The following is a 26468-nucleotide window of genomic DNA, read 5'->3' as shown; positions in this document are numbered from 1 at the left end:
GAGACGCTTCATAATATCAGGTAACCATTGTTACTCCTAAAATGCTTCTATGTGCTCCGTATGCGACAAAAAAAAAAGCTTTGAACAACTCCCAAATATGAATACTTACTCCGGAGCTGACAGAGTTTAGCCAAAAGGCAAAACAAGACACAGACAACTAGTTCTACGTGAAAACGCGATATCCACTAGGGATGTACGTCCTACCACTGACAGCATCAACCAACAGGCAATGCCAATGAGATATGTATTGACATTGCTTATTACTGCCATGTCACTCTTTTATATCCAAGTGGCCTTACTATAATACCTTCCTTCTAGTTCTGCTGTTGACTTCTGAATAAGATACAATTAAGATTTTCTTAACTTACCAGAATTATAGACTTCCTCTAGTTTTGCAGAATCGAGGATGCTGAATGGCATCCATATTTGCTTGTCCTCCACCTCCTTACAGTAGAACCAGTGTGGCTGAACTGGCTCGTATTGGTTCTGCAGCAAAACAGGAGGTGCCTGGACCAGTGGACCTGCAGGCCTGGGAGCTCGGAGCTGTGACTGAGACTGTGGAAACTGAAAATACATACAGATTCATCATTTCAATCTCATATAGTTTTGATCTATACTTTGCTATAGAGAACACTCTGAGCCTTTATTTCTAACATTTCCCCCATCCAAGAACATTATCTTTCTTTCTAAATACGTTATAGGTAAGTTGTCCACTTTATTATGTTTTTGAAGAGTTACACTGTGAATTTCATTCCCACAAACACTGTTAAAACCTGTTATGGTCTAGCACCTGGATTACCTAAAACCAGTAAGATTTAAAAAATTCCCTTAAATTTTCAAAACTCAGGCTGAGCTTATTTCTTATGCCAATCAAATTTGACGTGAAAACAAAAACATATTCTTCTTATTATTCATTTGTACATAGTTACATTTTTGCATAAAGATTGTCAATTTTAACAAGCACCCACCTCTAGTAATAGGGCTCTTCCTGAAAAGTGATCAAGACAGGCAGATTTCAAATTCAAATGTAGCCTCAGTGATGCAAAAAAAGTAACTGATTTTGAAAGGGACTGTAGCCCACATAAAGCTGATTTCACACAAATTGTACAAAGATCCCAGTTAGCACAACTAGAAATGATGTCAGCAGTAACAACTGATTTAGTGAATACATTTAAAAAAAAACAACTAATATGTTGTACAATGTACACAATCAAGCAAGCAGAAATTCTGGAATTCTTTAATCTAAAACTCCATATGGTTCAGGTTCTATTGCCTTTGCTATGATTTTTGTCATCTTTTTGTCATCTTTTTGTCATCTTTCTATTCTTTATTCACAATAGCAGCAACACAGCAATAGCTCAGGCAAAATTAAAATTTTTTGTTGTTGTTTTCAAGGAAAACTTGTCAGGTTATTACTAATCTATTTACACTATTTTGATAATGTCTTTGTGAAGGTAAAAAAGAATGGAGATGAATGATTTACATCACACAAAATCCTCAACCAATGTGTTTCAAAAGATTTAGTCACAATCTACGTGACTTAGATCATAATTTCAAAAAGTGCTGGCTTCACCAGCAAAACCAGCTTGAAAAGAGAATTTTAGCCCATTTCTCACAGACAGCTGAATGACCTGATTTACAGCAGAGGCACAAACAATGCAGCAGCACAGCTGAAATGGCGGTGAACTCAGTAACGGACAGAAAAGAGCAACCGAACTTCACAACCTGGCTTTGTCTCTGATGCCAGAGGCTCACCTAGATACAGCCCCAGGGTACACTCACTTCAAAGATCAGGAAGTTTTCCTAAAGCAACAGTTCCAGACTAGTTCTAGTGAAAAGATTTTATCAGAAATGGTTCAAGACGTTTTCTGGGGTTTGGGGGGAAAAGTCCTCAGAAGATAAAATATGCAATTCAAAGAGGAAAGTGACTTAAATTGTTTCGTTCTGGTACCAGGACATCAGCAATGATTTATCTACCTGTGCCAATGACCCCGGAGGTGTCTGGTACATCTGGACAGGCGGTACGGAGGATGGTGGGTGAGCAGGCGCGTGACTCTGCTGCAGCTGCGGCGGAGTAAGGTATGGGTTAGCTCTGCTGCTCAGGGTGGTGTGCCGATAAGGGTTGTACCCCTGCTGAGCTGTTCCTTGGGGAAGAGCAGACACATTTGCAGGCGGGGGACAGCTCTGCTGAGGAGTCTGATAAGCCGTGATTCCCACCTGCGAAGTAGGTGGTGCACTGTAAGAGGACTGCGACTTGGGAATATGTGGTGAAAAGGCATTTTGCCCGTCCGGTGACCCAGACACAAGTGGAAGTGAAGTTGGAGGCCTGGAGAAGGCTGGTGCTCCAACAGGTGGTGCAACAGTTGTTAAGGGTGGCTGCCCAATACTTCCAAACGGATCACTGCTACTAGGGACTTGAGAGAAATAGTTGAAAGTCTGCGGTGGATTGGGGCTGGCAGAAGTCTGACCCAAGAAGCTGTCCTCTTCACCAACGTCTGCAGAATCATCTGCAAAAACAAAAAGATCACTAGAGATATTGCAAGAGGTTCAAACCAGTTAGTGCATGTAGCCAAAATGTTCTGTAACATTATCAGCTATTTCTATAACTCTGTTGGCCCCCGTAAAACTAAAAGCACTACAAACCTTACACATCCTTGATGAATAAACACACCATAAAATGAAACAAAAGATAACAAGTCTTCAAGAACATTTAAAATGGACCACAGAAGTCACTTAGTGCACACAGATAAAGCAACAAAAATTAAAAATCTGAAATAAGAGACCAAAACACAACTGAAGTCAGGGCCTTTCCAAGTCATCTTGGCAAAGATCCCTGCTTCCAGGGCACTAAAATCCCTTCTAATTTCCCTTATGCCTACCATATGCAACAGCAGCCTTGGTTCATTTCCTTTCACCGTGAAAACAGTTACCGAGCATAGGACCTGACATGCTAGGTTTTGGAGTTCTAAGATCAAATTCAAAAGCAGAGCTTAAGGACATTCCCAAAGGGACCAAACCTACTGGTTAAGCAATCCATTCACGCCTGCTCCTTCAGCAGCACCATCACACAGTTTCCCTTGTGACTTCCAAGGTGACCACAACTCATCGCTCCAAGTCACCTGATGAGCAAGACTTACTCCAGTTCTCTAAAAATTCTACTCTAAACTGGTGCAAGAACTAAATCTCCGGTGCAGAAAAATAAGTCCCCATTCTGCATAATTTCAGGAGAGACCTTAAAAAGGTGCAAAGCCACTCATGCTCTTTCACACTGAGGAAATACATAAACCAGGTCCTGGTCAATCACAGCTTTCTGCTTTGCAGTGATCTAGTAACAAGTGGGGGGAAAAGCGGTTTGACATTATCACAGGTCTCGCAGTAAGCTCAGTTAAACCTGGGATGGTCTCACCATCACTGCCTGCCTGCTGAGGGAAGAGCACCTTGCAAGCAGTCAACGTATCTGCAGAAGTCATGAGCGCTGTCATCTGCTCTGGCAATCAAATAAACCCCAGGCTGCGAGAAAGAAGCCACAAAGCTATCATTGCTTCGCTGCTACTCAGTCCCCAGCCAAACAGAGAAACCAGCATCTCTGCAGCTACACGCAGCCAGTAACGAATGTCTTTATCTGCAGCCAACGTAACTGTAACACAGAGTATCAAGGGAGCACAGGGGAATCCACAGAGAAGTCTCCCTAGGAAGCTGCTGTTCTAATTAATTAATCATGAAAGCAGCAGCTGCCGTGATTAAAAAGGACTATTTTAACCACTTTTTACTTAGTAGTCTTTTCAGATGGTGTCAATTTAAGGCAAGCATCAACCACATTTATCAGTTTCTCTTACTTTCACCTATAGCATTTTCTTCTACTTTGATGAACAAAACCCAAAATTGATGTCTGCGAACCATTGTGTGAAGAATACTAAAACCATTTATAAGCAACCACTGCTATGAAGTCAAGCCCATGGATTTTCTCCCAGCTACAAGCAAAACAGTCATTTATACTAAATAAAAGGTCTCATCTTCTAAACAATTAAATTCTTCTTCCTTTTGCATTTCATAAACATTGTGCAATAGTGAGAAGCATACCGCACAGCACACCGCCAATTCTCCGCTTTCCAAGATAACTGGTAGCGGAGCAGGCAATCCACCTCACCATGTCATATCATGATACACACACAGCAACGTGCTGAAGAGTTTTCAAGGCCTTTACCAAATGCTCATTCATAAAACACCTACTATTCTCCAATTTCAACTAGGTTTCAGAGATCTAGTCTAACTGCACATTTCCTTGAAAAATGGCATTGACATAAGTTCTGCCAAAACCAAAGTTATACTTTTATATATATACGCGCACACACACACACACACACGCAGTTTTCCAACACAATACGTTACTTTCTACTCTACCTTTTTCTAACTTTGCAAAAACTACATAGGAACATAAGCCCAGACTGGCAAAAAAAGCAGCACTTCATACAAATTTAAAAATTTCCTGTGAGTGTACAGGTTTGACACACAAGGGCAGTATTCTTCCCATGTACAAAACAGTCCTTCTTTAACAGCAACTGTGTGACAACCTCCTGCCATCCCTCCCTATACAAGGTGGAACCTTCATTCACAGATCATCACCCGACAACCACAAGTGACTTTCATCCACTTCCTCATGGGGAATGCTCCTCTCTAGCGACAGTAAGTACAGTGGTTACAGTAAGCATATTGGTTACTTCACCCACACCTGACCCAGAGAATTTATCTCCTATCGTCAAACCACAAAGCACGAAACACTTCTTACTCACTTAGAGATACAACAAACAAATTTATGAGTGCACAGAGCTTCCTAATGTTCGCTGTCAGATGTCAAACAGTTCCTGAGATCAATTCTTATTACATGTTATACAATGTAAAATTCAAACTCAAGAGCTTGAAGCAGGAAGAGTTTCCTGCTTCAAACTACGATTCAAGATACAAACTGCTCTGCACAGCCAGATCCCTACGACACCTGGCTGGACAAACGGTGAGTGCAATGGACCACAGAAACAGAACATTTAACCGGACAGGGGCCTTACTGGAGCAGACACGGAATGTGGCACAACCTCTGGCACTGAAACTCAGTCCAGCTGCAAAACTATGAGCCTTCACCCAATCAAATCTTAAGTGAGATGCAGAATATATGATTCACCGCATGAATGAAATCCCATCAGCTTTTCTCCATGGCTAGCTTGAAATCTTCAGGAAATTGCCATACGGCAGTCATCTGTGCAAAGCTACTGGTCAGGCTAGCACTTAAAAATTACCTTTTTTTAAAAAGTGAAAACCAGACTATATTTGCAAGCAAGAAAAACTATGAGGATTGCAAAAATGGAAGTAGTAATGGTACCTATGTACCTCACAGAAGTAAGAATAATGTCCTCATGCTTTTATTGCTCCCATCCAAAAAGACATAGCTCATCTAAATACAAGTTTCCAAGGCAGACTTGACAAACCTTTTTTTTAAATCTAGACATGTACTCCAATTATTTCCAGATATATTATCATAGCTAAAACACAACAGTGTTGAAATCAAGTCTTGGATTTTGGACTCAGTCTATACCATTGCAGTAAAATTTAAATTATCTGATTTCTAGATTAATTTCTACTGTTTAGGGCTTTAATTTCAGACTTAATGCAGTTCTGAAAAAATCTATTCCTTTATTTGAAACTGTCCAAGCATCAGATTTTAAGTTGCACAAGCGTGTGCCTGGAACACCATTAAGGTTTTAGAAGGAAAGGATATTAAAACCAAGGCTAAACTAAGCAGGAAATTTAAGGTGCCTGCTTAACAAGCTATTTTCACAGAGGGAGAACAACAGCACGGGAGAGGAGCTTAAAAGCGAGAACACCAAGCACACCCTGAATGGAAGTACTGGCAGCTCTCTTAATTGCCGAAACAAGCATGCTAACCAATGAACCGAAAACACGATCCTCACCCCCTCTCCCCAGGCACAAAACTAAGCACCAGCTATTCAGCACAAACAAGAAAGCGGATCTCTGGCAGATTATCTTTCCCGAAGCATTAACGCCCGAGAGCTGGCAGCGTCACCCAGCTCAGGGAGCCCTGAGGAGAGATCCGGGGCTAACCCACAGGTAGCGGGCCCAGACGCTGAGCGGGCCCGCAGCACCCCTTGACAGGCCCCGACTCGGCTCCTCAGGGCTCCCACCGACCCCGCAGCCCCTCACCCTGCGGCGCGGAGGGGTTGCGGGGCAGCCCAGTGGGGCACAGCCCCGCAAGCCCTCCGGGCCCTCCCGCTCCCCTCACAGCGGCCCCTCAGCACCCCCCGGCTGCCCTCCCTACCGGCTGCCAGCAGAGCGGGGCCCGGCGGCACAGCCGGAGCCTGGCTGACCGGAATGAAGGGCACGGTGAAGTTGAACTCGGTAGCGGAGGAAGAGAAGAGCAAGTTAGTGCCCCCAGTAGCCCCAGGCTTCGTCGCCGCCATGGCTGCAATCCGGCCACGTCCCCTTCCCCGGCGGCGACCCGGCCCTTTCCGCCCTCAATGCTTTGCCCGCTTCTAAGATGGCGGCGGCGGCGACGCGCCCTGACGGCCTCTCCTCGTACGGGTGAGGAGGATAAGGCGGGCCCGGCCTTGGCAGCAGCCGCCATTGCCGCAGGAAGAGGAGGGCGGAAGCCAGGAGCCCCCGTGCTAGGCTTGCGAGCGGGAGTCGGCGGCTGCAGGGCTCCGGCAGCCCCCGCCATGCCGTGCGTGGCCGACTGGCTCAACAACCCCTTCAGCATCGTGCAGGGCATCTTCGGTGAGCGCGGGCCGGGCTCCTCCCGGCGTTGCTGAGGGCGCCCGGCCGGGGCTTCCCCTCACGAGGCGGCGGCGGGAGAGCGGGCGAGGCCGGGGAGAGCGGGGCTGGCGGGGAGAGCGGGGCTGGCGGGGAGAGCGGGGCTGGCAGGGAGGGCGGGCGGGCGGCCGCTGCCTCCTTCCCCGGCGGGGAGCCACGTTCCGGAGGCCTCCGAGCCGGGCGGGCGCCTCACGGCCGGGCGGCAGGGTCTGCTGCGGCTCGGCGGGCCGGCTATGCGGAAAAGGAAAATAAAAATAATAAAAAAAAAAAAAGCGTTTTTTGGGTTCTGTGAACAGTACGTGCTGCCTACGCGGGTTGTCGGTCCGTAGCTATGTTACCAGTGCCATCAGCTGAAGCTGATTCTCTGCTAGGCTGGATCTTAACTAAAAGCACGTTGAAATAAAAAAAAAAAAAATCCGCAGCGGGCATCTGTGTGCCTCACCCCCCCCCCCCCAGCTTTCTGGCTGGGTGCGTTGCGGTGCTTCGGAGCTCTCCCTCGCTGCTGAGGGCGGCCTGTTCGCCTGAGGCGGGAAGTCAGTGCCATCGGGAGAGGCATAGAATAGTCTAAAATGCAGTCATTTGCCCAGAATAGGAGTAAATGTTTAAATTGTTTACCGTGTTAGGGGAATGCTCAGTACAAGTCTGCTATCTGATGCTAACAGGCACGTAAATGTGTTTTGTTTGTAGCCCAAAATGTTCCAAACTCTGACTGGGAAAAGAAGGTAACCGAATACTTCAAGGAGAAACTAAAAGAAAACAATGCTACTAACTGGGTAAGGTTGTTTCATCCTTTCAGAGCTGTGCCATTCTGAAGTTTCATTCTTTTCACCTCTGGGTTATTGCGGTGACATGCTTTGCTTCGCGTGACAAGTACGCTTCCAAATTTTCAGCCTGGTCTCTGCGATGCGTTGCTGACATCTCAGGTGCTTTAACCGGTGTGTGAAGCAAAGGTGTAAAATCCCGACTGAAACCGGAGAAGCAGATCCTCTTGACTCCGGGGTCCTGTTTTGCCCTGGGCTGTGGCTGCTGGGTGCTGCCTGTCTGTGGTGCAAGCTGGCGGATGGCAGGAGCTGACATACTGACATGTGTCAAGGTGTCCATTAATGCCTGCCCTGTCTCCCGTCAGCCTGCAGTGAGTGCTTGTACACCCCAAGTGTCTGAGCTGCTGTCGAGAAACTCCTGCTCTCATCACCTTTTGTCACGACGCTGCAGACTTTGTGTGGGTCGAAGAAATAGGTGCTTGGGCTTTCAGGTTTTAGGAAAAAAAAAAAACAACTTTCTGTTAAAACTGTGCCTTACTGGGCTGGATCGGGCCTGGTTTTTGCAGTTTACCAAGGAAGTTGTGCTTTAGGTTTAAAAATAAACCATGGTCTCTTGAGTTCAAAAGCTGGTATTTTTCTAAAGGACTGTGGTGAAAATGGCATTGTGGAACACTGATAAGTGGGTTAGAAACTTTCATATCAAACCTGTGCTACTCATGTCTTAAAAAACAAGTGAAAATGATGGGGGTTTCTTTTTTCTTCCTCTGTCAGTGAGAGTATTCTGTAATTAATATTTCCATGACAGTTTAAATCAAAATGTAGGTGGCAAAACTGTGTTAAATTTACAGCATTAGAAGGAATTGAAAGCAAGGAATTTAATTCTTAGTCAAGATAAACATAAGGGAATATATATTTGTTAAAATGCCATTTCCTATAGGGCCAGCTCTGGGTTTTGTTGCGTTTTAATGGTGGATATGGGGGGTTTTTCCAACAAAGAGTTTATCTTCAAAATCTGAAAACTCTATTCTTATTGCAAGTCTTATTATTTCAAGTTATACCACATGCTTAGGCATTGATTTTTTTTTTTTTTTTGTTCTGTTTTTCCATTGTCATGCAAACATGTGAAAAAGACTCCCCCAATGTGGACTTGGAAATTAACATACAGGTTATCAATGGCCTTTTGTTATAAGAAATTGTGAATGCAATTGCTGTGGTACCACTGGTACATAACATGATGAAAGTGCTGTTAAGTGGGAATGAGTAATACATTCTATTTAATACTGCAGCTGCGATAATTCCCAGTTTAAGAGTCAGTTTCAAATGTTGTGCAGTTTTCCTATGGTTTCAGTTACTGAAGTGCATTTCTTTTCTAGTCCAATCTGAGGACTGAGAAATGAATGGGAATGATGGCTTTGGAACTGGAAGAATTTGGGAACTGTTAAGCGTCTGATAATCGTAATTATTATCTGTAACAGCTACTGCAGAAACTTCTGGTGTTGAGATATACGCACTTTGTTACTGCTTGGATTAGGCCAGGAGGTGTACTCAAAAAATATTAAGTATGTTACCTGATAAGGCACTGAATTGTCAGAGGCAATTAATCATATCAACAACAATATGGGATTTGAGGCAAGTGACTGAACACTAGGATATACCGGCTGATCAGAGAGTAATTTGGTGACAGCTTTTGTGCTGGTTTTGGCTTACTTCAGAGCATTTCTTAATATATATTCAGATGTTTAGAATAAGCTCTTTTTTATAGGTTCCATCACTGAATGATGTTCCTGTACATTACCTAAAGCCCAACAGTTTAGTGAAATTTCGCTGCATGGTTCAAGATATGTTTGATCCTGAGTTTTACATGGGAGTATATGAAACAGTTGACCCAAACACAAATGCACGTGTAAGTGAAATACTAATTTATTATTTTAGTAAGTGTTTAGCGTTGTGTCTATTCTAGTCTTTGTATTTCCTGTAGTTTCTGAATTAAACCTATGGAATCTGGGCACTGTCTAACAGAACTCTGTTTATATGACTCAAATGGCATCAGTAATACATCGCTTCTTACACTTGTGTTGAGGAATAAAAATTACTAAAATAATGAAAGTATGTATTTGAAGGACTTTTGACCACGATGATGTTGATGTGTTTCGTATTCAGGATGCTGTTAGAAACATAATGCCTTTTCCTTCTTGACAGGTTTTGCATTTTGGTAAATACAGAGATGTGGCAGAATGTGGGGTAAGTTATACAAATTTTGAGATAACGTATTAGACAGAAAGATGCAGTTTGTAAGTACAGTACATCTTATTTGGCACTCACCCGTGGATTCCTGAGATACTGCTCTTAAAATGCAAAACTAATCTCAGGTTTGGAAAGCAGGGTATTCTTAACTGCTTGTGGGCATTTAAAGCTCAGCAGGCTTCAAGCCATTTCTGTTGTATTTAAAATGTTTTGCTTGAGGAGGGGCGTGCTCTTGATGTTGAAACTTTCTGCTATGGAAAACACTTTACTTTTGGTAGTGCAGTGATACTAGAATCAAAGGATTACAAATACAGACTGGGTGGATTCACTTGCATGCTTGTTGTAACTTCTGGCGAAGTAACTGAATCTGTGGGATTAGTTGAAAAAAAGAAAACAAACTCTAATCAGATTTTTAACAAAATATCTGTTGGTATTCTAGCCTCAGCAGGAAATCGATTTGAACTCCTCGCAAACAGTCACCTTGGAGAGACAGACTTTCTACTGCGTTCCAGTGCCTGGCGAGTCAGCATGGGTGAAAGAAATATCTTTTTTGTCCGAGCTAGTGCTCTGTTATACAAACAGTGATCGCCGACTAGTTTGTTACATTTAAGGAGATAGGATTTTTTGTGTGAGTTGGGATAGGTGAGGAGAGGTGGTAAAAAAAGTAATAAGGAAAATCTGATGTTGTGCTATATGTGCAGAGAGGATACAAAGGAGTCTAGGAGCACTGATTTTGATTTAGTAGGGATTTAGGCTAGATTTTCATGTCTGCTTGGGAGGCTCTTGAAAATTTCTGTTAACTTTTGCAAATGTTTAGAAAATGAGAAACTTCAATTGAGCCATGGGAATTCTGTTGCATTTTCTGATTAAATTAGGACACTGTTACATAGTGAGAGTCTCCTACAGGAACCTGTAAAAACATCTGTAGCTGAGCGTGTTAAGACAATAATTCTTGGAAAATTGAAGTATTGTGTTTATAATAGTTGAACCACAGTATGTCACTTTCTCAGCGAGTACAGGAAAGGTCTGGGGGAGAAACAAATCATCTTTATTTTCTTCTAGGAAATGGAAGTTGATCTGTCTGAGTGGAATCAATACAGGATGCTTCTTTTAACACCCTTTAGGAGTTTTGTATTCTCTTCTCCGCCAAAGGAGTGGGGGAGACATCTGGAAAAAAAATATTGCACTTTTTACAAAGATGTGAATTTGGTGGTAAATCTAATATGATTTGGTTTTTCATACTTTGACTTCAGAATTTGAGAAAACTACTGCTTGTCACTAGCACAGAATGCCAGTGCAGTTTTAAAATTAAGCTAATGCAATTTTTGTAATAAAATGATTGAGAAGAGTTAGTTTTTGAACAAAGCTTACAGAAAAATACTGCAGCACTGGAAATTTAAAGTGAACCAAGCTGTTATAGAAATACTAAACATGATTTCAGTAGTTGCCCATCAGACTAAGAAAAGGAAAAGTGTGTTAGCTTTTTCAAAATTCATTTATCTTACAAGTATGTAACCATTATCTGTGTGCTTCTTTTTAGAGTAACAATTGTATCAGATAGCAAGTCTTTAAATATTATTATAATGTCTGTTCTTCAGGGTTGAGATGCAGGGGAGAAAGTCTTGAGATTTTGAATTGTACCTGACCACAAGGATGTTCTCTGGGTGTGAAAACCCCCGTTTTGTAGAGACTGATAGCGGAATAGCACTCAGTGTTCTTTAGTTTCTATTTTCAAAAAATCCAATGATAGCTGTATACTTGTTAAGCAGGTTATTTATGTATCTGAAGAGACGATGTCTAGGTGAGAATTTGAATCACTATTTTAATGTCTTGCTCAAAATAGAATAATGGCATTTTGGTGGGGTTTTTTAAAACAAAAAAACCACCTTACTTTGCCTGAATGTTCTCAACTGAATCTGTAGTTGTCCTTAATCCTCTATTTTACGCATATATTAGTGCAAGCCAAGCCCGAGTTAGTCCTTCAACATCCTACACACCAAGTCGCCACAAGAGGAGCTATGAGGAAGATGAGGATATGGATCTACATCCATCTAAGCAGAAAGAGCAGCACATGGGTAATAGGCATTACTGATGAACAGTTATTGTGATATCTTTCCAGAATGTGCAGAAATTTCATTATCAAAAATTGAAATATTTGCAATTTTTTGCATCAGCAATGTTAATGCAGCCGTCATAACTAGTTTGGTGGCTTTGTTGAAGTCATTAGTGTGGGAGTGCCTACAGTGTTTCATGTTGTATGTGTTTTGTATGACTTGTTGGTACTACTTTCTAGAGTTAATTCCTAAAATTAATGTTTTGTACAGCAACAGTTGTGTGTTGCCTTTTGTATGTAACAGCACACGCACTGTTTATAGTAGCAGGCTGAAATTTAGGAGTTCTTGTTTAATTTCGCATTGTATTGCAGATTTTATGGTAATCTGGGGAAAATCACGTAATCTTGTCTCTCTCGCGCTCTGTGTGTGGAGGTTATTGTGTAAATTGAAGCTGAACTACATCTCAGTTAGGTGCTGCTTTGCTACAAACAGTAGTATATGTCTGAAAAATGTCTTCCAGCCTTCCCCTGTTTTCTGACAGGAGACTGATTAGTCCAGCTTTATAAAGGTTAATACCACACACTCAAAGCATCCTGAAGAAAGCTGTTACACCTTTTAAGAGCATGGTATTTCCAAGAGTAGAATCATAGAATGGTTTGGGTTGGAAGGGACCTTAGAGATCATCTGGTTCCAACCCCCCTGCCATGGGCAGGGACATCTTCCACCAGACCAGGTTGCTCAGAGCTCCATCCAACTTGGCCTTGAACACTGCCAGGGAGGGGGCAGCCACAGCTTCTCTGGGCAACCTGGGCCAGTGTTTCACCACCCTCATGGTGAAGTGTAGCGGTGTTCAGAGAGTGTGCAATTCCTACTTGTGCTGTAATCAGTTTGTGAATGATTTGTCTCGATGCTCTTCTGTGGAGATGCCACTTAAAACTGACATGGGTGTTTTCTGGAGATTTTGGCATGTTTTCTTTCAGACATGAGAAAGTGGTTAGTTTAAAATTGTCAGTCCTGTTAAAGAAAAAAAATAATCATGGAAGCTAATGCTTTCTTTTGTTCAGTGTTATATTTCTGTCAGGCTCATTAGCTGAATTCAGGTTTTTCTTTTTGTGTTCTTGCCAGTTTGCAAATGTTTTATTAGGTTTTATCTTCAGACTCAGACTGATCAGTTGTGGAATAGACTTTTATAGCTTTGATTGCTGAAAATCTACAGAGATTTTTTTAATGTGGACTGTTATGTTGATGCATACTCTTACCTTTAAGAACTATCTGTGTTTTTGACCATGAGCTGCAGGAAAATACTACCTTTAGAGCCCTACCAAATTTAGAAAAATTCCTTTCACATAGTTTAAGCATTACATTTTGGAATTCAGATTGTTGGCTGTGTTTGAGTTCCCAAGACGTATAGATCTTCACCAGTGCTCACCCTTATCTTGATGATATAAAATATGCATTTATGAGGCTTTTCTATTCTATGTAAACGTATCCTCTGTCAAATATATTGCTTTATTAAATATTTTTGTCTTGGACATTTGTTAAACTAGTTTAATTCTGTGTTTCTCATTGAAGAAAGCTGTTCACTTTTGCGTTTCTGTTTTAAAAGCCTATGAATCCTGTATTTTTCAGGCAGTGGAGGTGATATCCATGGATGTGTGGAGCCGAAGAGATTAGAAACGGAGGCTTCTGCAGGTCATCATCTCATTTCTCCCAACTGCTCCCCTCCACTTGACTTAAATTTTCCATTGCCAGGAGAGAAGGGACCAGCATGTCTTGTCAAGGTAACAAAAGTGGAGAGATGACGAGCGTGGCTGCGGCCTCAGTGAGGCAGGCAGAATCTGAAATTGGGGAGTAAGTAAAGTCTTGCATTAGTCTGTAGGCACAGAAATTGTATTTGAAGTCCACAGTTTTGTTCCTACATATATTTACATTGTTTCTCTTTATTATTACAGCCCTAGTGAAGAGAAACAATGTATGTGAATTGCTGACCTCCTTAAGCAGTATTTGTTACAGCTTGCGCATTCTCACTACACTTAGCAAAACAACAAAAATGTTACTGAATGCTCAAGGGTGTAGCTGATACTGACTCCTGGTATTTTGCTTTTAGGTTTGGTCCTCTTAAAGAAAAAAGTTGTGGTGGAACAAGCAAAATGCTACACTACCCATTTTTGTATTGTCTTTGAAATAGTTGTTGATTCCGTAGTATTCTATATTGACTGTGAAACTAACACCACAAAATTTCTTTGCTGTTACTGTGTGTTGAATGCTTTCTTATTTAGCAAATCTTCATAAATCAGATTAGAATACAGTTGTTTACATCTGTAGCAAAAGAATGCCAATGGGGAAAAGCACGCGATTGCAGAAACTTATTTTTCTGATGTAGGCTTGCTGATACTGAGGACTAGGAGAGACCTCCTCACACAGACTGTTCTCAGTCTGCAGCTGTGATATTTGCTTTTGTCTGTGTTTGTGTTCAGTCCTGCATCTGGCCCATCTGCCTCTATTTTGTTATTTTCTCCTTGCGGCAGGTCTATGAGAGCTGGGATAGCTTCAAAGTCAACGATGTTCTGGAGGTATATGGTATTTTGTCTGTGGATCCGGTGCTGAGCATAGTGAACACTGAAGAGAGGTAAGGCTCCCCTGATGCGCGATCCTGAAATGAAGGAAAAAGGAGTACAATATTTTGGCTGTCCCCTTGATGCAGACAGGGAATTGTGTAAATACATAACAGCTATGCTTAAGAGGTGAATTTTACTGCTCAAAAAAAGCTTGATGTGAAAAGTGCTAGACGCACCGTCCTCTAAACTGAAGTCCATTGTCCTCTCGTACACCCATACCCTTGGATACACGATGTGTCTTTTTTTTAGGCTGTTGTACAGTCTGCAAAGCAGAAAGTGTTTCTATGGCTAAATGTTTTGTACTCTTTCATGCCTATTAAACTTTCAACGAATGAGTGAATAGTGAATGAAGCTTTTAAATAAGCTTTCAAATTATAAAACGTCCTTTTGAAATACTTTCCAAGTCCATAAAAGTTCTTAACATAAACGGTTCTGAAGAATATAAAAAAAAACCAAAAAAAGTTTGCATGTGTGCATGGAGAAGGAAAGTGACCAAAATGAGTAAAAATTGGGATGAATTTTTTCATTAATTAAGGTATATCATCACGTTATACTGCTGATAGAAACTTCCCACTTCACCTGCTGTTCTGCAATTACTGGCTTGACAAAACGCAAACTAATCCAGAAGGAAGAAAGAAGTCTGTTTTTAAAATAAAACTGTTGACCAGTCTAACATATGTTCTACTGATGTCTTGAACCGTTGCACTTTATTTCTGTTGGTGATTTTTATCTTTCTGATAAGCACAATACGGAGAGTGCAGCGTGAATCCCTGATAGCGCCAGCTTCTTAAAAGCTAACTCAGCCTGGTCAGCTGCTTTTGGTTATCATCTGTCTGACAACTAATCCCAGACTGACAGCTCAGTTGGTCTGTCATGAGTTGTTGTTTTCCTGCTTGTCATTCTATCACAAACAGACAAAACAGTACCATTTAGCAGCATTTTGAATGCAAACAAAGTATGTTTCTTGTAGCGGAAAGAGCTGATAGTTGGTGGACTGCTGAAGAGGCCTTCAAGTTACGAAGCCTCTCAGCTTTTAAAAGTGGTACAAGATGATTAAATTTGTACTTTACTGTCATTGGATATAGTCACTTTAGGGACTTTAATTTCTATGTAACAAATGAAAACCACCTGGAAGGAATTTTGTAAGGCATTGTCAGGGAAAGCCAAACTTACATATCTGAACTCTTAAATTAAGAGGTAATACCTTCAAGTTTGAGCTGAGGTATGTTAGGCTTTATTTACTCTTTTTTTTGTTGTTTTTTTACTCAGCCAGTGATATGGCTGCTATGTGACTGTCTAGAAGATCGTGTTGTCAGGCTCCAGAAACAGGTGGAATATGAAAATTCCACATGTGTATACATAGACAAATGCAATAAATCATTGCCTTGTTTTCTTATCAGTTACTGTTTAGACTTCATTCAGTACATGCTGGACAGAACAGTGTGGAACATTTTTTTTGGAGCTACATCTTATTACATGATGCAGCAAATAATAAATGTGTTTTTGTTTGGGGTGTTGGGTTTTGGGATGGGTTGTGGGCTTTCTTCAGAAAAGTAAGGTTTTGACTATTTTCTGAAAATAATAGAATCCAAATTTTTGTGGTCAAGCGTGCTTTGACATTTCTATAACGTTATATAATTGTGATTTACTATTTGTGGTGTTTATAAAAATCATACAGGAGGTAGTTTGAATATGGGTGGAGATACCAGGAGCTGGGAGTGGATGTTGTTTGTTCCGATGTGCTCTGTTCCTGGCCTGGTTCCAGCAGCTCTTCGTCAGCCGGAGAGAAATTTGTGTGGAATACTTCCAAGCCCAGTTGCGCTGTGCTCTTCCCTAGGGACAACTCAGCCCTCGATCCTATGGAGTGTATGGACACTGCAGAAGAACAGAGAGTACACAGTCCTCCAGCCTCCTTAGTCCCCAGAATCCATGTGATTTTGGCACAGAAATTACAACATATTAACCCGTTACTTCCTGCCTGCCTTAATGAAGAGGAGAGTAAAACCTGTGAGTATCTGAACTTGACCTCTCCCTGTGTACGTGTAAATGTGCGGTTTCCTACTGCATGTGGACAAATACTTGTAGGCTCCGAGACAAATGCGTCAATAGCAGGGTTTGAATTTAAATTTTGGTCAGTGGAGGAACCATTCAACGCCACAGAACTGGACAAGATGCAAGCGTTTGTGTTGCTTATGTGGTTATTTTTTTGACATAAATGTATTTCATATAAAACTTGTTTTTGCATTCTACATGCCCAAGGATTTTACCAAGTTGTTCAACCATAAGTTTTGATTTGTTCTCAAATGGAGTAGTGAATTGCTGGAAAATTGGATTTCCAATTTACTAGAACAGTGAAAATAAGAAACATACTGACAACATAAAGAATCATAATACTGTGAAGAAGATAAGGAAATTCTGTTTTTAAGCAACTGTGCTACTCCTCATGGGCTATTTGACTTATTTTTTTGTTATTGAATTGTTGCATGCAAACCTCTAAATGATATTTATCATTTTCTTCCTTGCATGCCTTGCATTGGTTGTCCTGATCTGTGCTATGTGTAATGAGGGTTTTTTTTCCTGCCTTCAATATAGTATGGATAGGCTATCTATTTTAGAAATTTGGCTGCAAACTTTACAGCCTTCTGCAAATGCATTACACAATATCTAATGAAAAAAAAAGAAATTCCAAGGCGATGTCAAGTGACTCAGGTTATCCAAAGCCAGTAAATACTCAGCTGGAAAATGAGTGAATGTTTGTTTATCTTTCCTAAACTGCTTTGGAGTAACCATTTTTCTTCATCAAACTGTAATGGAAAGTAAGGTTTATACAGAGGGAAGAGGGTGAGGAACAGCATGTTTTCTGACATTCATTGTCTTTTGCTCTTTTATCAGTTGTTTCTAATTTCATGTCTGAGCTGTCACCGGTGAGAGCCGAGTTGCTTGGGTTCCTCACCCACGCCCTTTTGGGAGACAGCTTGGCTGCTGAATACCTTATATTGCATCTCATCTCTACAGTGTAAGTATTTAAATGTTTGCTAAGAATTTATATATTCATATTTTAAAAGAAATCTCCTTTTACGGGGTTCTTCACCACTCTGCAAAGAAATGGCAGAAACAGCTTAAATAGTACTTATCCCAGTAGTGCTTCATCTAGCTGGAGTTGCCCTGTCATAGTTGACATTGTAAACAGATTTCATTGCCTGAAACAACAGTAAGTTTTGTTAAAAGGCCAGTCTTGTGGCAGTATATCCTTTCAGTGTTCCTTTGAGAGTTGGACAAAATCTCTAAGATACACTTTTAAACTGAGGCATGGAAGCATCTTTTTATCTCTAGCTTCTTTTACTGAATAGGACATGCAACTGACTTCTCAAAGGCGGCGTTTACTAACTGCAGACATCTTACCTTTCTCATACCTACAGCTGATGTGTCAAAAGCAGTAAGATACCTCTCTGCCTCAGCGAGGCGGGTGGTGTGGGCAGAGATCCAGCTGTCATGCCATGGCTGCATGATCATGAGCTGACAAGATTTATGGTGGGTTTGGGTTTACAGTCTGCCCGGAACCCTTGTCCCTGTGTGAATAGAAGCACTTCAGTATCAGTATGTGGAGGTTTTTGTTATTCTGCACACTCTTCATTCTTTCTAGTGGGACCATGAACACTCAACGCTTAGACTAGAATGTGTTTTCTTTCTTAGCTGTTATCACAAAAAAGTTGAAATTTGTCAAGAATGGGGAGAAGATGTACAGTAAGAAGAGGGAGAGGAGAGCTGAGGGCAGGTAAAGGAAATGAATGAACATGATAAGCAGGGAAAAAATTGAGATTGGGCAACGAGAAAGGAAAAGAATGAAGGAGTAAGTTTACTGAGTAACAATAAAGCACAAGAAGAACAGAATGTCTGGAAGGCACATTGCAGGATCTCCAGCACTATAAATGTACCACAGCCTTCCTCTGCAGCCTTCAGCCTAACTTAGCTCCTTGGGCACTGGAGAAGGAAGAAAAGGTGGCTGTTATTTACATATGTTAGCACTGAAATCCTGCTAGCTATCAGAGCTACTGCACAACATTCAGACTGATTGATACCTGTCTTCGCCACATTAATCAGACGCGTGCCTAACCTGTCTTATTTTTGGTTTAGTTACGCAAGACGAGATGTGCTTCCTCTGGGAAAATTCACAGTCAACTTGAGTGGATGTCCAAGAAATAGCATCTTCACAGAGCACATATACCGCATTATCCAGCAGCTTGTTCCAGCAGTAAGAATAACGACCTTATAGAGCTTTAATATTTCTGATGGTAGATGTTGGACTAATTGTTCCAACCAAATAACATTTTAGTTAAAGGCAGGCTTCTTAAGCGAAGGCTCCTGCTATCCATGTAGAGGGCAGATAAAAATGGAGGTATGGCTTGCCTGTTAGTTGAAGTCCCTATTTACCTAGTCATGTAGGATTAATATGGAATAAAAGCATATCCTCATGGGTATTAAACTGACAGACAGATGCTGCACACTTTGTCTTTCTGGGTTGATATGTTTAGGCATTTAGGTCATTTAATTATCTTGTCATCACTGTTTATCCCCAAATTTGTGGATACTGTTCTGCAGAAAATTCGCAGGAATTCAATCTGGGGTAATAATCCTGCCCAGGGAGGCTGTGGAGTCTCCTTCTCTGGAGATATTCAAGACCCGCCTGGACAAGGTCCTCTACAGCCTACTGTAGGTGACCCTGCTTCGGCAGGGGGTTGGACTAGATGACCCACAGAGGTCCCTTCCAACCCCTACCATTCTGTGATTCTGTGATTCTGTGTGATTCTGTATTGCTGCAATAAATCATTTGTTGTTTTGCTCATCCTGGGTGATGATCCTATTACAAAACTCATATGAGTTCTTAACAGCATTCTTTTCCTTTGGGAAATTTTAAGTATTTAGCATTTGGACATTTGGGATAAAGTGTGTTCTATGTTGTAGCAACAAGTTCTGTTTGACTTACTGTGGAGGTTCACCAGTTACAGCTCTTGCTGAAGGAAGCAGTGTTTACCAGGGAAGCTGGAGGAGAGGACATGTGCTGATTAGTTTCTTTTCTTGTTGCAGTCCTATCGCCTACAAATGACCATCGAAAACATGAACCATTCCCGATTTATCCCACACAAAGACTACGCAGCTAATCGCTTGGTCAGTGGCGTACTGCAGCTTGCCAGCAACACTTCCCTTGTAGTAGATGAGACTCAGCTTGAGCAAGGACAGCTTGACACAACAGGTAGACATTCTTTGTTTAAAAATAAACAACAACAACAAAAGACAAACAAACAAAAAAAAAAAAGAAAATCTCATCTGGAAGGTTTAAAGTTGATGTATTTTAAGACAGTGATGCTAATTGTGTCCCGGTGGTAACTTCCTATTACAAAACTGTGGTTTCCATATCCTATTCCATTGCTTGAGCTAGCTTCCTCCTAGTCTGCAGCCTTCTCAGACAGCTTACAGCTTGAGCTCTTGGGGGGGGTTCCCTATTTTACTTTCTGGAAGTTGCTGGTATTTTACTCAGAAATGCTTATATTGACCTGGAGTCCTGCGTCCAGCTCTGGAGCCCCCAACATGAGAAGGACATGGATGTGTTGGAGCGGGTCCACAGGAGGGCCACGAAGATGATCAGAGGGCTGGGGCGCCTCTGCTATGAGGACAGGCTGAGGGAGTTGGGGCTGTTCAGGCTGGAGAAGAGAAGGCTCCGGGGTGACCTTAGAGCAGCCTTCCAGTGCCTGAAGGGGCCGACAGGAAGGATGGAGAGGGGCTTTTCACAAGGGTGTGTAGTGATAGGACAGGGGGGAATGGCTCTAAACTAAAAGAGGGCAGATTTAGATTAGATATTAGGAAGAAATTCTTCACCATGAGGGTGGTGAAACACTGGCACAGGTTGCCCAGAGAAGCTGTGGCTGCTCCCTCCCTGGCAGTGTTCAAGGCCAGGCTGGATGGGGCTCTGAGCACCCTGGTCTGGTGGAAGATGTCCCTGCCCATGGTAGGGGAGTTGGAACCAGATGATGTTTAAGGTCCCTTCCAACCCAAAGCATTCTATGATTCTATAATCTCTAACCCAGACCACAAATGACCAATAACGAAACAAGGTCGTTCCTTGTTTAGTATGGCTTTGTTGGCATTGTGGAGAACTCTGGAGAATGTCTGACACTTGGTGGAAAAGGTTTTAAGACCAAAACTCCTCCGATTCATTAGACTGGCCTTTCAGTTTCCCGTGACAATGAGTGAAGAAGTGGGGGGAGGCATATGCTGCTCCCTTATGCTTTGTATTTTTACTGTATATATGGAAACCATACCTGAAAACCCAACTGAAAACTAGAGATGAAAAAAGTAGCTGTTACTATGTGCAGCAGAATGATGATTCTGTCTTGTAAGCTGATGTAGCGCTGTGTAGTGTGCTTTCTACAGAGCTTTAGACAATTAATTTAATTATAACCTACATAAGAGGTGAGTTGCAAATTACAAATTCCATAACTGGAGAATGCACAGTATGGGTATCTGTGGTGATTTCAAGGAAAGAGGAACAGGATATCACTGGAAGTGACTTTATTTTAAAGTCAAAATGCTGTCTTGACAAGCCTGTTATGCTGTGTGATGCTGTGAGCCTGCTGGGCCTTCCCAAGGAGTGTCAGACCTCTGTCCCATGCACGCACTTAGTCTGGTAGAACTCGTGACGTTCAGGCTTCAGGTTGATTCTGTTTAGAAACTTTTGGTTTTTTTACTGCTATTAAAAGTTTTTCATTTAAATCATTCACTTGGTTTTGAGTCTTCAGGGGTTTTTTTGTTACTCTGCTTTAGGGAAGTTACAACATTTCACTAAAGAAAATAGTAAAGCTAGTGGAAATTTTTGCATTCTGTTTCAGAAAAAAAAGTCAAAACATGAAAAAAACTCCCATTTGCTGTGCTGGTTTATAGGTGTTCTAAAATGTTTGTCCTTAAAAAAACCCTCAGCATTTAATAAATAGTAATATTTTAAGTATTAAAAATTTCAGATAAAAAAAGCTTGTTAATTTTAGTTCATTTCTGCTAGTGTGACGTTGTTCTCTACTGAATTTAGAGTAAAGAAGTAAGAATTACAAATTTCTTGTAACAATGTTGGGAACAAAATTTAATCCTAGAGAAGAATAAGTATCTTCAGTTGGTTTGGAACTCTTGGAAGTTACAGCTTAGAGATTTCAAAAGGGAAAATGTCCCAGAAGTAAACATCAATATTCTGTTTACCTTTCTTTACTAACTTTGCCTTTATTTACTGTGCAGTAAATTAATACTAATTCATTAAAGGCCAAACCATAACAGTAGATGTGTCATGATGCAGTAACGCTGCTGAAGAGAAATTCACATTGTCAGGTACGTGTCAGTGTTACAAAGGGAGAATTCCAAGAGTTAACCAGTTAATTTGTCAATCTGAACTTCCTAGATTTTAAATAACTTAGTTCCAGGTAAGGCAAGTGACTTCTATAAAAATTTGGCAAAAAGATAATGGGTATGGTTTTCAGCTGTTCTGGTCTTGCTGGTCTATCTGACATGGTCTGGATCCAGCAAGACCTTCCCCCTCCTGTTAAATTACACTTTCTGTCAGATAATTGGTAGTGGTTTGTCCTCTTTTGAGATTTTTTTTTTTTTTCTCTGTAAATAGTTAGCTGGCTTTGTAGCACCCCTGAAAACATTAGCTGTGAACACAGATACTAGGCCAGATAAAATTTAGGCTTGACAGCCTTCAAGAATTCTTAATTTTGGTCTTAAGAAATGGTTGTCTCTATCTGGGAGACACCACAGACACAGGAAGAAACAGGATGCTCGCGAGAATTTTTCTAGAAGCTGCTCATTAAAAACAGAGTGGAAAGAAAAAAAATCAGGTCTGACATCTGTTTAAGTCCAGTGGTGAGAGAATTTGTTCTTGCTTTTCCAGGTGTACATAATGTGACAGCACTGGGAAATCTGATCACTTGGCAGAAGGTGGATTATGACTTCAATTACCACCAGATGGAATTCCCATGCAATATTAACGTTCTTATCACTTCAGAGGGCCGATCACTCCTACCGGTATGCCAAGGTCTTCCTGAATTTGGGGAATAACTACAGCTGGTAGCTGCTTCCTTAGCGCATCCCGTTCCAGGGACAAGCGGAGACAGGAGAACTGCCTTGTGACCAGGGCTGGGTCTGACACCAGCATTAGTTCCTGCCTTCTCGCTCACGGCTGCAGCCGGGCCAAAGACCTGGTCGGAGGAGAACCAAGGGATCGACCTTCCCTCCTCCTTGGCTGGGCAGTCCAGCGATGGCCAGGCAGTGACTGGAGTTATTAGCAGAGATCCCAGTAATGGGCAAAGCCTGCAGCTACGCTGCTACTCGCCAAGCCTTGTTCTACTACAGTAGTTGCTGAGGTGACGGGCACGTGAACGAAGAGCAACCGATCTGGCATTGACCCTAGAAAAATGGAGTAGCGTAAGCTTACCCATACCTGATCTCTCGCACTCCAGCTTTGGGAACTGAGCGTTTGCTCTCTCACCCCTAAGTGGAACCGGTTCCCACTGGAGTAAGGCCTTCACGCTGCTTTTCAAAAAGGGAACCATTATATGTTTAAAGAGTGAATTGTCCTACCTTAATTCTGGGAAATAGTGACTTCTGTTGCTTTAGCCTTGGATTGGAAAAAAATAGGATATGGAAAGAGATAATATGTAATTTTATTTTTCAGTCAGATTGCCAAGTCCACTTACAACCACAGATAATTCCACCCAACATGGAAGAGTACATGAACAGCCTCCTAACGGCAGTGCTCCCTTCTGTGTTGAACAAATTCCGAATTTACCTAAGTTTATTGAGGCTGTTGGACTACAGCATATCTGATGAAGTGACCAAGGTATGGAAGACTTCACTAGTATGTTTCAACTGTGCAGTCAGATAGGAAGCACCTGAACAGCATGTTACTGTGCTTTCCCGTTGCTTTCTCTGCCAGCGATTCTCCTTGAAGTTTTCTAAAAACCAGACAGAAGCATTTTCTTGTCCTGAATGTGCCTTCGAGGACTTCTACTCTTTGAGTATTTCAGTTCCCTGCTTTCGAAAACTTCTCAAAGATGAGACCTCACCTATTTTCGCTCCGGCTCGCTTCCTGGCAGTAAGGAGTTGAAATGCTGCTCCTGTAATCGAAGGGTCGTTATGGTGTTTAGCTCCTTAAAAGTTTTTCGCGTAGCGAGGATTCTTTTTTGCTGCTTAATGATGTGCTGTACCCTTCACAGGCAGTAGAAGAAGACTTTGTTGAAATGCGGAAGAACGACCCCGAGAGCATAACAGCTGATGATCTGCACAGAACTCTGCTCGTAGCAAGGTGGGCAGCGCTCCCGCGAGGCTTCCTGGCAGGCGGTAACCGGAGGCAGCGCTCGTAGTCCGCAGGCTGACTGCGGAAAGAAGGAATCGCCTCTTCCTTTGGGCCTCTCCTCACAGATCCGTAGTCAGGCCAAGTCTTTCCTCCCCGCTTGCTCCTTCACAGGATACTGGAGGAAAACTGGGTTTGTACTGGGTTAGGTTGTCAACCCTGACAGGTGAACCAGCTCTTACCAAATTGCTGTTTCTGCCCCTCCAGGTTCCTGTCTCTCAGCGCGGGGCAGACAACGCTGTCAAGAGAGAGGTGGCTGCGGGCAAAGCAGCTGGAGGCATTACGGAAAGTCCGACTTCAGCAGCAAAAATGCGTTAATGGGAATGAACTTTAACACTGTGGATGGCGCTATGAAGATTTGTCTAATCCTAGGTGGCACCCATACTAAGATTGGAATATTGTTTATACCAGGTTTTGTAGATAATTTATACCAAAAAGTTATGGATATTTACCCTTGCGCTCTGAACACACTTAAATCTGTTCAGCCAGTTAAACATATTTTATGAGATTTTTTTGAAGCCTGTTTTGTAATTGAAAAATTGGTAACATGAGCAAATTGTTTGATATTAAACTTTACTACTGACATTGTGTAAACTTATTTCCTTTAATAATAAAATTCAACCCAGAGCCCTTCACACACAGCAGTGGCAGGCTCTGTTCTGGAAGAAGTTTGTGATACAATTCTGGAATGGCTGAATTCTGAGGATCAGAGGTTTCAGCTGAAAGAAACGTTGTCTTAGGATCTAGAACTGTACAGCACGTTGCACTCGTAGCAGCACCATGATAGTGACTACTGTGTCATATAGAGAAGTGATTTGATCTTATCCATGACAAGGTTGCAGTGTGAAATACATCTTGTACTTCAAGAAGACCTCTCTAATGAGCTTTATTCTGGCACAACTTTTTGAAAGAAAAAAAAAAAAAAGCCTTGACTGGAGAATTGGTGGTACTCATGTACTCCCACAGAATGTATCTTACTATCTACATTACCAGTAATGCAGTGTGTTTAGTTTGAATAATATCAGTTAAGCATGAAGAATGGTCTCTCCGTACCTTACGCTGTATGCTTCGAGCTGGTGTTCAGAGGACACGCTGCCCCTAGCATGGCTTGCTGAACTGGTTTAACAAGGGTGGTTTAAGCAGTGAAACCAGTATGGAGTCCGAATACTCCAGAAAGACTGGGGAGTAGTAAGTAGGGCTGTCCTTGTGGAGCCAGCTTACAAGAGGCAGTGATGGAGGTAATGCCAGATTTTGGTTCAATTAATCCTTTTCTGAGCAAGAAATTTACATTTAACCGATACCACCCTTAATTGGTGCTTTCTTGTAATGGAGATTGTCTGAACAGGAAACACACACACACCCCCCCCGTTTCCCCTGTGTCTTTCCTATTCTAAACATGACATTGGTTGTGCAGCGAAAAACAATCTGAAACCATCCTTTTCATTGCTGCACACTAATAATAATTTGAGCATTTATTACGATACACAATTGTTTATCTTAAACTTGAGCTAGGTTTGATGCCTTTTCAAATCACAGCTTATTTCTTTTTTTGAATGCTGAAGTGAATAGCCGTGGTTTCATCTGACTTGTGCTATGTTAACACAAAGCTAAGCAAGTGAACAAACAGAAGAAAACGAAGTCTCTCCTCAGAAGGCAGCCTGGCTGGAAAGCATAGCCGATTTTAAGATTTTCTCTCGGTGCTGCATACTGCCATGGATTATTTGAGACCATCTCCACTATTTTGTAAGTACTGGACAGTTCATAAGCAGAAAATGATGAACCAGCAGAGCAGATCAGGAACTGGTTTCCAGGAAGACATGCCCCAGACTGTTGACTAAGCCACTTTTTTTTTTTTTTTTAAATATGAGTGACTTTATAGCTGTCGGTACCCTTGCCATCCAGGACTCTCTCAGACAGTAGGAGTCACTATGGAAGTATTTGTACAGATCAGTTTCTCCTACTAAAATAACAGCAAAGTATTTGGAATTCCCTCTGCCTCCTCCAGACCCTTTACAAGGCTTAGGCAATTTTTAAGGACTGTCCTCATAAATGTGCCTATGACCTTTTTTCCCCTTCCCCTGAGGGCTGTAGCAGTGCACTGCTAGAAGCAAAGGACAGAGGACTTCGGTCGTGTGTGTGTGCCCTTGGACTGGCAGGAGACCTGGTGGAGGTCTGTGACTGCCTGGAGGGAGGCTGCAGGGACAGAGCCCCGCTCCTCCCAGGGGTGCCCAGGGCCGGGACAAGAGGCCACAGGCACAAACGGGAGCGCAGGAGGCTCCCTCTGACCCCATAAGGGTGGCTGAGCACTGGCAGAGGCTGCCCAGAGGGGTGCTGAGTCTCTCTGTCCTTGGAGATACTCCAAAGCCATCTGGACACAGTCCTGGGCAGCCAGCTCCAGGGGGCCCGGCCTGAGCAGGGGGGCTGGAGCAGATGACCTCCAGCAGTCCCCTCCACCCTCAACCAGCCTGTGATTCTGTGACTTTTCAGCCAGAGGAAGTCAACACAACTCACTCATCTTTGAGACTTAAAACCCCCCAGCCCTGGCGTATCATATCCCTTAACATCATGCGCTAAAAAAAACATC

At 42.2% G+C, this 26468-nt stretch overlaps 2 protein-coding genes across 2 annotated transcripts in view; one reads left to right on the top strand and one right to left on the bottom strand.

Moving 5' to 3' along the window:
- SEC23IP (SEC23 interacting protein) overlaps window positions 1-6775 on the bottom strand; it is a 29630-nt gene extending 22855 nt beyond the window's left edge. The window contains 6 exon segments of the mRNA XM_075423841.1: window positions 369-564; window positions 1978-2507; window positions 6326-6494; window positions 6497-6594; window positions 6597-6712; window positions 6714-6775. Of these exon segments, the coding sequence (XP_075279956.1) occupies window positions 369-564; window positions 1978-2507; window positions 6326-6494; window positions 6497-6594; window positions 6597-6712; window positions 6714-6775 (1171 nt within the window).
- A 2630-nt stretch (window positions 6776-9405) lies between these two features.
- Window positions 9406-24218, top strand: MCMBP (minichromosome maintenance complex binding protein). Its single transcript, XM_075424129.1, has 14 exons — window positions 9406-9480; window positions 9777-9818; window positions 10261-10343; window positions 11778-11896; window positions 13505-13656; window positions 14404-14504; window positions 16331-16500; window positions 17386-17509; window positions 18628-18745; window positions 19579-19744; window positions 22424-22557; window positions 23207-23371; window positions 23748-23836; window positions 24092-24218. The coding sequence occupies exons 1-14, from the start codon at window positions 9406-9408 to the stop codon at window positions 24216-24218; spliced, it is 1665 nt and encodes a 554-aa protein (XP_075280244.1).
- The last annotated feature ends 2250 nt before the right edge of the window (window positions 24219-26468 follow it).

The sequence above is a fragment of the Opisthocomus hoazin genome, chromosome 6 (assembly GCF_030867145.1).
Source record: "Opisthocomus hoazin isolate bOpiHoa1 chromosome 6, bOpiHoa1.hap1, whole genome shotgun sequence".
Taxonomy (NCBI): domain Eukaryota; kingdom Metazoa; phylum Chordata; class Aves; order Opisthocomiformes; family Opisthocomidae; genus Opisthocomus; species Opisthocomus hoazin.
This window is presented reverse-complemented; position numbering and strand designations above follow the sequence as displayed.